Here is a 16888-nt window from a genome sequence, read left to right as displayed (position 1 = left end):
GGTTATATTTTCCAAACCCTGTGAGGGGCACTTTGGCTTCGCCGCAAATGTAGGGATCTCCTTTCATAGAGTGCAAGGGATTCGCCTAGGATGTGTTCGGATGTTTCCTGATCTTCCAGTTTACAATTCAGGAGATGATCAGGAGAGATCTGTTCTCTGTGTCAAGAATGCAGTCAATAACTTCGATGAGGACGCAGCCTGTGTGATGAGGAGACACCATAGCCATAGGGAAGACCAGAGTTCCCATTGTGGAACCGAAAGCTCTACATTTAATATTAAACAGAATTAAATTGCAGTTTCTGTTTTCCTGACCTTTCCATGTTCATTCCTTTCCCATCACTTCTCGCACCACTGTCCCACAGCCAACTGTTGCATGCACCAAGGCTGGCATCGATTGGGGGCCTATGCCCGCCACACCTTTTATCCATCTCAGAATGAGAATGAGTCTCTGATTCCTCGTACAGTTCGTAGTTTAAATTTATTTCAGTTTATAAGCTGCATTAAGTGGGAGGGGGATGCTGAATTTGTCGTGAGATTACAGATGTTCGAAATGATTATACTGTTTACAAGACTCGCATGAAGCTCGCATGAAACTAAACGATATCCTCGTCGCGTCTGTCGCTGAACATTGAAACGGAAAGTACACAGAGTAGAAGCTCCAAGATAGATATCTTCTGTCTTGCTGAATGGCTCGAATATTAACCTAGATATACATATAGTCATACATGACGGGGTGACGGGTTGACGGGGTGGTCGTGGCCGCCGTCGGGGATTAGGCCAACACGGCGGAGGTGGCCATTTCGCTGACGCCGCAGGTGTTGTCGCCGCGATAGACGCGGTAGTAGCCCTGCTCGCCCCAGCGCGGTCCCCACGAGTTCTTCACGATCCAATAGGGCAGGGTCTTGTGGAAGTTGGGATAGTCGGAGACGCCGTAGCCCACAATGAGCACGCCATGGTCGAGGTTCTTCTTGGAGCACAAGGCCTTCCAGGGATGGGAGACGCCGCCGCGATAGAACTGCATGGCATTGGCATTGAGGCCTGGAACCAGAGGATACGTGCGATGAGAATGCTGTTTGCTTGATGACAAAGGCTCCATCAATCACTTACCAATCGAGATGGGTCCGTGGGTGAGGAGCCATTCCTGCATGGCCGTTTCGTTGCCCTTGGGCAGATCCACAAATCCAGAGACCTGGACATGGGAGAGCGTCCTGTTGAAGTGGCACTGCTGCTTCTTGGCCTCATAGGGATACTCGGCCTCGTACTCCAAGCCGCCGATGTCCTTAATCGCTCTAGGGCACAGAAAATGAAGGAAGCGTGAGCATCAATGCGTAGATGTCTTCGCTCAGCCATCACTTACTTGTAGGCATTGTCCATGAGTCCGCCATTGCAGGCACTGTCTGTGGTATCACAGTCGAGGAGCTCCTGCTCGGAGAACTCCTTTAGCTCGCCCGTCTTCACGGCATACAGGCCCTCGATGTTGCCGGTCACACTGAAGGCCCAGCAGGAGCCGCAGGAGCCCTGATTCTTCACCGGGGTGACGGCGTTCTTCTGCCTCCAGTCGAACTCCTTGGGAAACTCCCCCTCATAGGCCGGCACAACGGCTGGCGCCCCGCCAGTGGGCTTCTGCTCGTCGCGCTGCCAGAGACCGGTGCGCTCCTTGTACTCCGTGCTGGTCATGTCCGCGAACTCCGTGATGCCGTACTTGGCGCTGCCCATCTCGTTGGTGTTCAGCTCCTCGATGGTCTTCAGGTTCTGCCGGAAGATGCGCAGCCTCATCTGGCGCTCTGCCGTGTTGTCGTAGCGACGCCCGAACCGGATCTGAAACTTGTGGAACAGATGGTCCACCTTGTCCAGCGCATGGTGGCTGTGGCTGTGCTTCTTGTGCGTCTTCTTCTCGGCCCACTCCACGGAGCGGCTGTGACGGGCCTGCACCACCTTCTGGTTGCGGCACTTGAAGGTGATATCGTGTCCCTCCTCCAGCCAGGGCTTTGCCCAGATCTCGACGATGCAGCGGTGTTGCACATCCGTGTTGCCGTCAATGAGGTCGGCGTCGATGCGAGTCAAAGTGCCCGACACCAACTGACGCGAGGCCGTGTAGACTTTCACGATTCTGTAACAGATTGACAGTTGATTAAATCCCCCTTTCGATTGGGTTTGTCCATGATTCTCACTTGTAATGCGGTCCCTCGCCGGCTGTAAGCTTGTCCAGGGTGCGCTGGAGCTGCTCCTCTGCTTGCTGCGCATCGAAAGGCTTGCTGCCACCCAGGGGTACATCATTCAGGCCACGCTTGCTGCGCACGAACTGAAAGAAGGAGGCGAAGCAGGGAAATGGCTTAGTATTGGATAGCTCTAACACTTGCAATGAAGTGTGTGGCCCCCCAATCCCTGGAAATCGTAGGTGGTTGCCCAATGAACATGATTAATGAGAACATACTCCAGAATATTCTTAATTGAAATCGAATTATGGGAACCCCAAAATGCCACAATGTTTCCACTTAAAAACTTTCTTTTAATAACATCAAATTTTTTTTTTACATTTTCATCAAATTATAACATTAATTGTGATCGCAGCTCTGGGTGTGGAGGGACATTGGCGCGGTTCTGATACTGGTTATCGGTATCGAGAGACTATCGAATCGGATAACTTGTCAAAAGGTGAAATGAATAACGGTTGCACACCACACCCAAAAAATAAAGTACAGTCAAATCAGAGACCGCACTCAAAGGGCACTACGTAGTCGTCAAGAATGCGCACTGTGTGCGGCTTTCCCTCGGTATCGAAGCCCACTTGGCCCACCGCCACCACCGCCTCGGGCATCTCGCCTTGATTGTCCTCCGTCGATTGTTCCCTTTCCCGCCGCAACACTATCATGCCAGCGGCGGCCGCTGCCTCGTGACGCAACCATCCGGTCATGATCCAAATCTGTCGAATGCGCGCACTCAGGTCGGAAGGCTTCATCTTGAGCTTTATTCTTCTACTTTCAATGAATAAATATCTATATCTAGAGGTTATGTTTTGCTAGAGAAATCACCATACGCACCGTTCAAATATTTTGGTGTAAAGTATTTCCTAGTTTTCTAGATTTCTCCTGCCCGTGTCTAACGTATAGAAGTGAATGAATTTTGTATAGATTCTTCTATAAAACTAGAGTGACTGATTTCTCGTTGACTTTGATGTTTGTAGGAATAGTGTTTCCAGAGGATTTGCGTTATAGAAAGTCAAAAGTATGCTGTGGGCTTGAGATCTTGTAGGATAGGGAAGATAAAGCCACCATATATGAGTACTCTGCGATACTAAATCCATATTGTTTATTGTTTAGAGTTCAACAATGGTCAGTTCAACTGTGGAACTGAAGAAAAAAGTGCAACATGAGTTACTCTACAAGCAGGCAAGTTCTCTGACACAATTCAAGATTGAAGAAAGTAAAACTAAATTTCAAAGCCCCACAAAAAAAAGTGTAGTGCGCGGCTGACTAGAGAATCCTATCCCCAAGTATTTTGGGGCCCTGACCACGAATCCAAGGTCAGATTTACTCCATCACGTAAGGTTTTTTTTCTAACCTCAAAAAACCTATATTGTCGAAACATGTTGGAAACTCATTTGAAAAATTGATCGGATTTGCTGGAAACTCGTCACTGGGGGCTTTCGGGGTCAATAATTACGAATATGAATTCAATTAAAACGAATAACTCCCCGGCCTTGCTACATCTACATCTTCCCCCTTTAAAGATAAATCTTTTGAAGAGAAAAGAACTCGATACAAATTCGTAATCAGCGATCTCAAAAGCCCCCCATTGACGAGTTTCAAGCAAATCCTATCAATAATAATACTAATACTAATATTCATCGATCTAAACAAGCAATCTTGGAGATTTATTTAAGATTGCCCATAATTGCCCACTTGACTACCTTTCTTATCTGAAAGACAGATATAGCCTTACGGGAAAGGCATGCAGTGAAAGAGAGAGAAATATGCTTTAGTTTGGATTGTTAGACATCGTTTTGGCACAAATAGTGCCATCTGGATACGATTTGTAGTGTAATTTAGCTTTTCGTCTCAAGCCATGAGCATCTCTATGGCCAAGGCTCATTACTTAAGGCTTAAAGCATAAGAAACCAGTATGAATAAAATTATTAGTCCTATGGGGAATGAACATATATGTCCATCATTCTAAATGAGCTGGAATAACATATAAAAGGATCCAACAGATACAAGCATTAGCCGCCAAAGAGCACAGAGGTCGCAAGTCAAACTACATTGCCTTCCCTCCCTCTTTGCCCTCTACTGTACTCGTGTATGTCTTATATTGTATCTTTGAGCTCGTTAATCCTCTTGCTAATTAACCGAAATAGATACACTTATCCATTGCGAACAGGATGACAGACAGAGGGACACACAGCTGTCGCCACATCAGTCCTGTGACCGACAGTCCTCGTTGGAGAGGGAAGATGGAATGCGAGTGTGGAACCTGGCACATAAATTACATATAAATGCAAATGAAACAAAGACAAGTCGGAATTTACATTACCAAAATTGACAGAAAGACACACACGGGACACACGGCACAAACGGATGTGCCGGAAAACTTGCACCAAAGAAAACCCTACGACGGACGAGTGTGTACCACCACCACTACCAGCACCACCCTAAAGGCAGATCAGATCCCAACAATAACACAGTGGAAGACACATGCGGCAGGGCACATAAACCATTCAATGCCGAACACAAAACCAATTAAACCAAACATTTTGGCTGGAAATTCGTTTGCCTCTTGGCATCGATGATGGCGAAGCTGTTCTGCTCCAGCTCCTCCTCCTCCTCCTCCTGGTGCTCCTGATGCTCCTGATGATGGGCTCGGAGTGCGGGATTTCGGTTCTGCTGCCGATTCTCGTTGTGCCGTGTAGTACAACCCAAAATGTCTGATGATACTACTGCTGCTCTGCTGCCGTTGGCAGGTAACTGACAGGGCAGGAGGAGAGGAGTCGTTGGACCAGGACAGGTCACCTCCCAAGCACGGGAGTAGATGGGGGCCAGCGACAACAATGCCCGAATGAAATGTAATGGCTCCGACGTGTGTATAATTAAAAATACAGGAGGGGGAAAAAAACCAGCGAAAGAGCAACGGCGGAGCAATGTTTCGACGGGATTTCCAGTACAGGCCTGTCCGAACATGAATTCATTAAGCCTTCCGTTTCATCCACCTACCTCCATGCCCCAGCCACCCATCCGAGCCATCCCATAGATCCTGCCACAACACAACTGTCCCCATTCCCCAGTCGCAGTGCCCGCCTCAACCCCACCGCTGAGCTGTTAATTCAAATGTGTATTTCAATAAGAATTATAACGTAAATGATGTTTCAACGAGCCCCGAGGGCGGAGGAACAGTGGAGCCAGATGGGAGTGTGTGCAATGGCCCGTAAAATCCATTCGGTTGAAAGTACTCCGTACGTACGTTGTACACATCTCCGCACACACATATACACACACACACACACACACACACTATATATATTGACAGTCAAGTGTGGCACCGATTCTACAGTTTCTGACAGTTGCCGCAAATCAGCGAAATCAGTGGGAATTGTTTTCGTTCTCGTTTTCCATTCATTTATTCTATTTTATGGTATTTTAGAATCGCATTTAGATCTCCCTCTCGAATGGTTGAGCACTTAATTGTGTTGAAGATCCACAACAGATTTCGGGGGTATTTGGGTAAATGATTAAAGAATTCATTTGCTTAACGAGGCATATGGGATATAGCGATATCTGTTAGAACTCTACTTCGGAGAGGACATCTTTTTCCCCATTGATTACGAATATTGTGCATTTTTCAAAGAATATTATATTATCCAAAAAGATAGGTAGAAAATTTCAAAGTAGATCTTTTGGTGCATGATATTTTGGTATTGGTATATTTTTTTACTTTAATCATAAAAGGTCTCTTCAGGAGGTTTATCTTTATGAAAATACAGTATTAATTGGGATATTTGGTGGCACGCACATTTGTACTTTATTATAGGTGATTTACCACTCCATTATAGTATTTATAATCCCTCTAAACAGTAAAGAAATCTTCTTCAAGGGGAGTCTACTCGTAGGTGCTCTTGTTTGCTTTTTTTAAGCGTTAAATCAAATAATATCTTTACCTTTTCATATCTCTTTCTTCATGGTACTAATATTTGACTTATTGATCTTTTGGGAGATCCCTTACAATGGTAGATCTCTTTTAGAGGAATCCCCATAGCTAGGGAGAACATTGTTAGGGCTATTTCAGCCGTAATACCATAACTTTCTGAACTTTTCATATCGTATACTATTTCTGTGGTATGTGCATTATAATATCTCAAGATCCTATAAGATAGATCTTTTTTATTGGGATCTAAGAAGAGCATTGTATATTTGTATGTAGGTATGTATATCTACTACTATATCATGGAATGGTTTGTATTGTATTTTTAGGAAAGAAGATATGATAAGTCAGTTATAATCATACGTAGACTCTACCACCATTCTCCAACAGTCTCTTAATATCTTGCGATCTCTTGGGAGTGTCTATTCTTCAGGTAAAAATGTACTCTTCACTTTCCACTCTCCATCGATCTTCATACCACTGTGCATTCTCCTGCTGCAGAGAGTCAACCGCTGTAAAAAGTAGAGCACAAGGATAATGAGAACACTTGCTTCGCACTCACGTGTTCAGTGTGTGTGTGTGTGTGTGTGTGTGTGTTTCTTCTCTCCCCCTCGACACCACAGGCGCCGACACTTGCACACACACAAATACAGACACAGCAAACCCACTTAACCTCTCATATATATAACGGTACTTGCCGAGGGACTCTGGGCTAAGCTTCTCTCTCCCACTCGTTCCCCTCGAGAAATATAGACAGGTGGGTGGAAGATGCTCTCTCCCGCTCTCTCTCTCCCCCTCCCCGAGAGACCATCTTCCTCACGGGCTTAAACAGATTGCGGCCGTAATTTGAAAGCGGAAACTCATTTGATTATTAAGGTGAAATAAGTGTTGTGTGGGGGCGGGGGATGCTCAACCCTACCCTGTCCCCCCAAACACCCTCCCACACCACCAGGGATCCATGGACATGGACATGGACAGGGGTGGCAGGTGTGTGCAAAAGGCAAAGCTTAAATAAATTCAATTAAATAACATTTTCTTCTTTTATTGTTCGCATTTAGGTTGAGTGTTTTTTATATAAAGAGTACGGAGTATTTACGAGTATGTATGGGGACTAAACAGAGAAAGACACAGGAGATGTTCTGATGATGCTTGGGGGTGGATGGGATGATAGAGTGCTGTGTGTGTGTGTGATGATGATGATGATAATATAATATTCATGTCGCTGAAGATGGTATAATAGTGGTAGCCTCCTCCTGAATGGTCTCCACCTTCTCCTCCTTCTCCTCCTGCTGCTGCTCCTCGCTGTCCTCCTTCTTCTGAATGGTCTTTTCAAAATTATACGCACCCACCGATAGGATATCGTCGAGCCAACGTTTCTCATTATCGTTGAGCTCGCTGGTGGCAGGAGGCGGCGTTGTGGCATCCACCTGCTCCTGCTCCTCCTCCTGCTCCTGCGCCTCCACTCCATCATTTGCCACACTCTCGGGGGGAGTCTGGGTCTGTTCGGTGGCCGCCTCATCAATGCTAATTGCCGTTGTGGCCTCATTAGTGGGCCCAGGTGGCGTTGGCTTCCAATCGGTGACTGTTATGGTGGCCAACAGGGCAGGAGCAGCAGGAGCAGGATCACCAGCCAGAGGAGAGGCAGAAGCTGGAGTGGTGGTAGCTGGAGGAGTAGCAGCGGACTTATTCTGGCTGACTTTCCGCTTCGTTGGCCCCACGCCCGTGAGTATTTGGGCCTCCAGATTGGCCATTTCGGAGTCACTCAGCTCGTTCCTCTGCCCGCCATTGAAGATGCTGTTACTCACGTATTTCTCGTTCAGCAGCCGCCCCCGCTCTGCCGGATCCGAGGAGACAGAGTTCTCCGCGGAATCCGTGCAGTTCGAGGTGACCAACTCCCGATGCTTGTCCCCCCACTGGGTGCGCAGCCAGGGCTTCTCGAGTATGACCAGGCGGCAGATGGTGTCCGCGTTCTCCTTGTCCTTCGTGTCCACAGCATTCAGCAGGATCTCGTACTGCACGCCGCTGGTGATCTCCCGGAAGGCATCGATAATGTTGATGAAGTTCATCGAGAGCGGCAGGAAGGTCATGGCTATGTTCTGCACGCCGATCAGATTGGGCGACAGATACTCCCGCTCTCCGGGATTCAGGACATGCACCAATTTGATCGGTGGCTCACTCACGCCCTGTGCCTCAGTGGTTGTCTCTGTCGCGGGGGACTCGGATTCGGATTCGGCTTCGGCTGGGGCGGCTCTCTGGTTTTGATTTTCGATATTTTTGTGGAATGTTTTGTGGTTTTTGTTGGGGGGCAGGGAAGGAAGACAAAACAGAAAGCAAAACACGTATAAGGATACACACAGAAAACAGAGAGATCTTTTGGCAAAAAGCATGGATCGGGGGTTAAGATGTGTGTGTGTGGGGGTTGAGGGTGAAGGTGAAGGTGAAGGGGAGGCAAGCCGTGTAATGGGATGGTACAGTGCGGGAAAGCTCTAAAATAAGATCTACAATATCGAAGACCATTCACTTGGGGGAATTAATCTATTTTCATTCAATAATTCACAAATTTCGTTAACTTGTAAGCCGCCAAACCATCACATAATTCGATAGCCGCGAAAACACAACTTTAATCCCATAAAACCATCCTAAAATAATCCCATTAAACCTGCTTTAACACCCCGTAACCATCACCACTCCAGTCCTTCACTGATTTAATATTCAGAAGAGCACACACAAAGGAGAGCCCTGCCCTACCCACCCAATTTGTAGGCAGATTTAAGGTTAATTATAAATGACTGCAGTGCAGAAACATTGTTAATCGTCTGTCCCCCACACACTGGCGCACCTGCTCTACCCCTCTCCCCCTCTCTTTGTGGCTTCTGGTCTGCCCAGAGGCATAAGGGCCAGAGGCCTAAAGCCTAATGAACTCGGCATAATTGCAGCTGCAATTGCGGTCAAATGCTGTGGCAACGGCATGGGGGACATCATCTGGCGACCAATAAACTCAATCAGTGGGCCAACGCTTCACTGGGTCTTTGGTTAAGCCGCAAAAACTAATTAACCGTCGCTTCCAAATCGGAAACTGAGCCAGAAACTGAATCGAATCGAACCGATTATCTGGCCAAGCCAGAAATTCATCGATAAATGATGAGGCGCCACATGATGCAAAAAGGCGATGACTGACAGAAATACTCGTAGATGGATTGACTGACAGGAGGCCGGCCCGGCCGCAGACAGATTTTGCTGAATAATTTAAAAATCGAAATCACAAAAAGGCTGCCAACTACTGACTTCGAAAACAGGCTACCCGCCACTGATGCCACTGACGATGTGGATGCCACTTCTGCAACTGCTGCTGTTTCTGCTTGTGTTTCTGGTAAAGTAAAGCTGATGCATTGCCATTGACAGCAACAGCCAGTAGGAGAGGGATACATGCAATCGATATTTCGACAGAAGGATACCCGCTAAAGACGTGGGAGATGGTCTGAATTGGTTTTCCATTGGGCACATATCTAGTATCTTATCCGATTAAGATGATGATTGTTTTGGGAATGGTTAGTTGTGGGTGCTTATTTCGATATATACATATCTCTGTGATTATAGATACCACAGTCTATCCTTATAGTCTCCAAAGTACTTCCTAATCGACTGTAATTTCCATGAAGGAAGGCTTTTCTTCTGCTACCTACAGCCAGACCTCATCGATATACCCCTTTCCACTCCATCTGTTAGGTATTTACACAAAAGTAGAAGACAGACGACAAACGGGCATGCTCGGCGGAGGGGAGCTTCTGGCCAAGAGAGAGAGAGTCTCTCTGTCTTAACGTCTTGTTGACGTTTCGGTCGTTCATCCTCATTGCCGTTGACGCGGTGACAAAAAGCCGAAAAATGCATAAAAACTTTTGACAGCGGTTGTTGCGTCACTGCCTGCAGTCGACGTTGATGGCTGAATGCTGATGGCTGCTGCCACTGGATGATGTTGAATGCTGCTGCTTCTGCTTCTGCTTGATGCTCTGAAGCTGATTATGTTGAGTGGGTGGTGGTGGCTTCGGTATTTCGTTGGGCCGTTGCCTTATTTTTCAATTAAACTTTATGGCATTTTAAGCAAAAACAACAATGGCAGAGCCCATGCCATGCCCATGATGGGATTTTAAGTTCCTCCAAGACTCTACTCGACTCGATTCGGTTTGGGTTAAGGTCTTTCCGGGTTATGCTGCTGTTCACAGCCCGCCCCCTTCACCCGTTTTGTTGTCCTGGAAACTTTAATGCAGAAGCGTAACCAATTTTGATGCAATACCCGCCCCATGCCACGTTTTAATGCACGTCTCGCATCGGTGTGGGGGCATGCGGCATGCTGCAGCCCTCCAATAGAAATTGATACTGCTTCTGAGAATCTTGGGGTTATTAAGTCCGTAACTTGAGTTGCGGTGAGACGGCTGCAACGTGTTGATTATATTCCAACTTCTTAATGGAAAATTTTCCCTGTCTGTGGTAATCATATAAGAAGCTTATTTCGAAGAGGGCTTGAAGCTTGAGTTTGGAGTTCAGGGCAACTTAATGAATGCTGAAGAAACCAGCCTTTTGTCTGAGGAACTTGAGGAATTCCAAATGAAAATTCCCATTCAATTTCTGATGCATTTATCGTGCTAAAACCATCAACGTTCTTTCGGTTAATATTTTCATTTAATTTAGGCTTGTTTTTAATCAAAATATTTCATATTCTCTTGGTTGATTGAGCTCTTACTCGTAGTCAAATATTTCTGCGAATTTCTGCCCAGAGGATGTTTTGGTTTCCAACGAAAATTTGCAAAAAAATATTACATTTGGTGGTTAATATGGGAATTATGCTCGTTTGCATTTGATGGGAGTTTACATTAAAGAAAACCAACACAGATATTATTATTAATAATAAAACCAAAGGAAATAAATGGGCATTTACAGACCAACTGGGCCTTCCTTCATGGCTAGAATCTCTCTTCCGATTTGACATGGGCTTTTCCACATCATCCTTTTTGCACTTTATGACGGAATCCCCTTGTTTATGCCACTCTTCAACACTTATTCCCCGCCAATCGACAGGGTAATTCCCCGGGATCTCCATAATCTCCGCTTACATATGTACATATGGGGCATATGGGGATATGTACAATGGATCCACTCTCACATTCAGATGTGCAGTGCAAACACCGCCGGCTGAAACGCTCACGCACGCACACGTAAGCCGGTGGGAATGCCGCACAACCGAAAAGAATGCCCAAGTGTGAGTGGATAAGCGCATTAAACCATGCAGATTGCAGTGTTGGAAAACTTTAATTGAATCAACACAAACATCAACGAGCAGGCGTCGCGTCGCCGTTGCACCTCTGCCGCTGCGCTGGGCTCAAACGCCGAAACTGTGAAATTGGCAATTTGGCTTCTGTTGTTTTTAATTAAAGTTTAATTAAAGCGATTGGCAGGCAGGCAGGCAGGCGGCGGGGCAGACGTCCTCATAGTGCAAATAAATGCAGCAGCCAGCATCATCAAGAGACCGCCGTAATATTCTCTCTTTGGTGACTTAATGTTTTTTTTTTTTTTTTTTTTTGGTTTTTTTTTACACAGCTCTTAATTAACATTTTGAAATCCACTTACGCATGACCTGCCTCCAGCACCCAGTCGCATCTCCAGCCACAGCCGCAGCCACAGCCACAGCCACAGGTCCGATATAAATTTATTCGTTAGTGGAAAACCGGTATCATATCTGTCAGAGATAGTTTTAGTGTCTGTCCCCGCCGCACACATCAGAGTCTCCGAATCTAAATCTGAATCTGAGCTACGTTGTTGTGCAACGCATAGTCGGGGCCCGGCTCCAAGGTCAAGATGGTTGCCTCCTTAGGCCTTTGATGAGGTGCGCACGTTTTGGGCGTGTGTTTTTGTGTTAATAAAGACATTAACCTTGGTCTCTGGAGTGTGGAGGGGGGTGGGGGGGAGACCGCTTTCTTTGGACCCCTGCTGTGCAGGTGGGTTCTCATTTTAAAGTGACTTTTTGTTGAGAAGGGTTTTTTTTTCTTGGGTTTTATGGTAGGGCAGGGTTCTCAAGCTGATTTCTTCATAAAAACAGCTTAAGACCCGTTTGTCAGGTGGTTTTTTGTCTAAACTTCATTTAGATTTAGATTTTGGCCACATTTTAGTGGAGCTTCCAGCCTTGTTCTCATTTTTAGGTCTTCATTTTTGGATTCCTTACAATTTTCATGTGGGAATTTGTTGCCAGCCACTTTCGGATTCATTTGCAGATTTGTGGCATTTCGTATTCATATTTTTGCAGCTGAAATTTAGAAATTCCTCGCACGCTCATAGCCAACTTCTTTGGAATGATATTGGCTTTGTTCCATCCTCGTTCGATGTTATCGGAATACCTGCAATTGTGGTAACCCCTGCTGATGCCATGACAACCCACCCCAGAGAACCACTTGTACTCACTCTATATGTGTTTCCTCCCACACCCCTGGCCCATAGTTTTAGCCTTATGCATTAGCCAGAGGCCCCCCCCCCCTCCCTGCACCACTATCCAACCATCTGCCTGCTTAAATTTCCAATCAGAGTATGGAGACACACGCACTAACAGCCAGATGGGGCTGTCGGTTATCTCTCTCTCTCCATTGTCGGGGCCAAGCTCATTATAAACTTTACCTCCACTGCTCCCCTGGGTGCTAATTTGTGCTCTGCGGGGGGGGGGCCCGCACAGTGTGGGGTGGGGACTGATTGGATCCGGGTGTCTTGGGTGGACTGGACCATTTAGTGGGAGACGCAATGCCGTAATTTCCTTTAGCATTTCTATTAGGCAGCAAATCATGCACAAAATTATACAAAGGATGTGCCCGCCAGACAAATGCCATGAGGATATCTGTATCTATCGATGGATACGGCTGGACGATGGACTTCCAGACCCCCAGAGTGTCAGCAAGTCAGCAGAATCGTGCCACTGATTTGCATAAATCCAAAACGAGACCGAAAAAAGATATCGCATTTGACAATTGCCGACAATTTGCTGGCAAAGACATCGATGGATTCCGGCTCCTCCTTCGATTTCTCCTTTTGTTTTTTGTCGGTTTTCTGAATCATCCCATTTGATTTCCTAAATGACAGTCATAAACCGCCCCAAGACTCCATCTGCGCACTCCACTCCCATGACTATCGCCATTCCTTTGAGATATTTGTGAGACAATAGTAGCTCGTAATTTGGCAGCCAGTTTTGGGCGAATCTTTGCCTCTGACTTGGCTGAATGAATATTTATATGTACATATAATAATATACTATAAATGTATGTGCACATAAGTATGTGCCCCGTACATATGTACATATAATTTATGTATGTACGTAGAAGTGTTGACTTGATATCCAACGTTGTTCGTAGTAGTTCCGCAATAATATTCATTTATGCAAATTTTTGCGCCATGCATTCTTCCTAGTCTCTGGGGGGCTTTTAGTGTGCGTTCCAAACGTTTCTTTGTGTACCCTCTACTCCACGAAAGGGTGGGTATATCCTTTTTTTGGATGTTTGGAGAAAGATGGCCATAAAAAGGGCGCTTGGACGACAAATCAAAGAGGCAAATCCGAGCAGGCGGACTTAAGAAGTGGCTGAATGCTGGTCTCGATGTCGACTCGAACACCAAAATCGATCTGTGAAAGCTGTTCAATGAGGTGCGCAACAAGGAGCTGGTTATGGCGCCCACTGAGGAGGAGCAGTCCTGTTCTTCGGCAAGAAAATGCGCCTGTCCTGCTTTACGGTGGCCGTTTATGTAAACAACAATGTCAACATCTGGACATGGTCGTGCAGGGGCTCCAGGATACTGAGCTGCTGCTCTGCTTCAATCCCTGCCACTGGGTCTGGAGGTGGAAAAGATTCAGATGCACTCTAACCGAGATATTGTGGGCCTGACCCACGTAAAAAAGTGTCTTATAATACGATTATATTTCCGTTCACCTAAGAACTATGTTATTATTTAAGCGAATACCTTTAACGACATATCGTTCATGGAAGAGCCTTTAAAATTGCAAATGTTATGTGCTCTGATATATGATATTCATACAATCCAAGGTAAAGGATACCATCCAGTCGCAACCATCCCTTACTGCATTTTAACTAGATTTATTTAAACTTATTTTTATTTCCACTGAGGCGTGTGTCAAATTAAAATTCGACATTTGGAACGCGCGTGGTAAATAATTTCAAATGCCCGGGAAATGCTCTCTATCCACCCCTAGCCCCACGCCCCACGCCCCACTTCCTCACTTCCCCGGTAAGGGAGTGGAGTGGCGTGCCACCACTTTTGTGGCTTCAACCACACGTTGAACCCTTTTTACGCTATATTTAATTATTTGCATATATAAATATTTTCGTATGATGAATGCTGTGAGATTTTTTCGTTGTCGGTTTTTGCCCGGCTGCCGCCAGCCGGAAATTTAATTGATATTGATGACGCTGCTCTCAGCCTGTGCCTGGTGTCCAGCCGGCACCGCCAGAGTGGAGCAGGAGCCGGAGTAGGAGTAGGAGTGGAGGCTCATCCAACCGTATTCCCCCAGTCATTAATCTAGCACATTACTTGGTGGAATTGGGGGTATCGGATCAGAAACAGAAATTTAATTTATTTAAATTGAAATCTGTTCCTTTCTCTGACTCATTGAAGAGTTAATCATCGTTTGAAAATCCGTTCACGTTCAGTCGTTTGCGTTTGCCTATATATACATAAATATACTCGTTGTATTGTGTCTAAAGATTGCTGAGAATTATATTTGGATAGATATATACTCGTTTTAGTTAATACAATCAATTATGGAATGTTTGTTGAGTTATTGTGTCACATTGGAGGATGCTCTTTCAAAGGGGATAAGGGGATTACGGGCTTGGAGAGGTGATAAAATATATAACCTTTTGGAACTATGAAAACTAAGTGGAGTTAAGGAATATATACTCATGTTTCCCAATCAACAAATTTTAATATAAAACAGCTTTCTAGAATATTTGATTCCATTGGTTATTTCGCTGAAATCTCTTGAGATTTGTATTGTAAAATCCATCCATGTCATATAATATTTGGATATTTAGGTTGCATACGCCTGTTGCTGAATAAATGAGGGAAAAAAAAACCACCGTTGAAAATATTTTATTTCTGTTAATAATAGCCTAAGGGAAATAGTTCCCAAGATTTATCCAGATCTGAGATCTGATAAGTATAACAAAAGTTCCCTTCCAATCCAATTGTAGAGGCAAAAATTAAGTCGCAATTTTGCCTCCAAAGATTCGCAAGTCGCGTGAAAAAATCAGCGCACACAAAGAAAGTCTAATCGGTCTCAAAAGTATAATTAAGAGCCCCGCCGATCGTGAATAAAAATATACTAAAATAGCGTTAGAGGATGGATCAAATTGGTGCAATCGGTCAAACTGATAAGAAAACAGCTGACTAACATGATTCTACTACATATTTTAAAAAACACGACGTAGAACAAATTGAATCCAAAGCAGACGCTCGCCAGTCCCTTCCCGGCTTGATAAGTGCGAAAGAAAGAGACGAACCATGCCCGCTAATCAACGGTTAAAAAAGAGAGCAAACAATAGACAAGAAAATATGGCGCATATTTGTACAAGGTAAAGTTGCTACAAGGTGAGCTATTTCGTCTAGTTATCTATTTTGCTTTCCACTATCACTTCCACTCTTTGTCTGCTCTCTGCTTTCAAAAAAAATAGTAACTTATTGAGAGAACGGGTTTCTAGACCGCTTCACCTTATATTGGTACACCTTGCCCATGCATGTACGTTTCTTTGTGTGTGAGGTATGTATTGCATGTGTGTGTGTGTGTGGTAACAAAGCAAGCAAAGTGAGTTAACTGTGAATAGCTTATTTTTCTTAATATTTAACCGTTATGCCCTTATCCCCCTTTAAAAGCTTTAGTCACTCGGGATTTCGTTATACACTTAAAGCGTTATTGGCCTTCACACTCACGGAAAAGCGTTAAATGTCGCAATTTTCGCGCTGCTGAATCATAACAAAACACGCACACACACTCACCTGATCATTCCCCGCCTCCTCCTCGTCCATCAGCTCCACACCAGCTGCTTGGCCCCCCAAAAGCAAAAAGAGCGCAACTGTTGCTGCGGCGTACAGCCTCATCTTGCTGCTGTGGTTGCTTTAATTTATGGCCAAATTTTGATCTATTCGTCTGAGCACCAATGACGTTTGCGAAAAAGGTTTCACACGTAACGCAGGTAAAATCGTATGTTGGCGGAAATACGCCGCTTCGAAATAGTATTTTTTCCGACACGAAACGAAAGTCGACGCGTCTAGGCAAACGAACGGGGGAAAACAGTGCAGACTGGCGGCTCCCACCGAAACTGGGGGGCTATTTGGATCCAGGTAAAAAAAACACTAATGACAACTACACGGTAACTACACATTTTCTACATAATGGGAGCAAAAGAGGGTATGGACAATGGGCAAAACGGAAAAAGAAAGTGCAACGCAGCAAAGTAAAGTCCACCCCTTATGCTTAATATACCTTGAAGACAAAATCAGACGTCACATGCGAGGTGAGGTTCGTACGATTCCTTGTAATTTGCATTGGCTGTTTTTACCTGTAGTCCAAACCCCTTTTTATAGCCCATTCAAAATAACAACTCATTTTTTCGTTGCATAAAAGAACATATCGTATCCAAAACGCAATTATGAGTAAATCCAAAAAATATACAGTCTAACTTCCGTATAGCGAATCTCATGGAAAATTCGTTAT

General features: G+C 45.2%; 2 protein-coding genes across 3 annotated transcripts; both read right to left on the bottom strand.

Moving 5' to 3' along the window:
• Positions 1 to 459: 459 nt before the first annotated feature.
• On the bottom strand, positions 460 to 16497 carry LOC108155256 (putative cysteine proteinase CG12163). 2 transcript variants are annotated; one of them, XM_017285951.2, is made up of 6 exons: positions 16171 to 16497; positions 7938 to 8384; positions 2172 to 2302; positions 1358 to 2110; positions 1108 to 1289; positions 460 to 1038 (listed from the first exon to the last, which is right to left on the bottom strand). In XM_017285951.2, the coding sequence occupies exons 1-6, from the start codon at positions 16270 to 16272 to the stop codon at positions 773 to 775; spliced, it is 1881 nt and encodes a 626-aa protein (XP_017141440.1). In that variant the 5' UTR covers positions 16273 to 16497; the 3' UTR covers positions 460 to 772. The 2 variants fall into 2 exon arrangements, with proteins under 2 accessions (XP_017141440.1, XP_017141441.1); XM_017285952.2 differs by lacking the exon at positions 7938 to 8384 and having other exon boundaries at positions 16171 to 16492.
• Positions 2503 to 3168, bottom strand: LOC108155260. The gene is made up of 2 exons (XM_017285958.2): positions 3042 to 3168; positions 2503 to 2975 (listed from the first exon to the last, which is right to left on the bottom strand). The coding sequence occupies exon 2, from the start codon at positions 2957 to 2959 to the stop codon at positions 2708 to 2710; it is 252 nt and encodes an 83-aa protein (XP_017141447.1). The 5' UTR covers positions 2960 to 2975; positions 3042 to 3168; the 3' UTR covers positions 2503 to 2707.
• Positions 16498 to 16888: the final 391 nt, after the last annotated feature.

Source organism: Drosophila miranda, chromosome 2 (assembly GCF_003369915.1).
Source record: "Drosophila miranda strain MSH22 chromosome 2, D.miranda_PacBio2.1, whole genome shotgun sequence".
Taxonomy (NCBI): Eukaryota; Metazoa; Arthropoda; class Insecta; order Diptera; family Drosophilidae; genus Drosophila; species Drosophila miranda.
The sequence above is the reverse complement of the archived record's forward strand: the minus strand, read 5'-3'. Positions and strand labels throughout refer to the sequence as shown.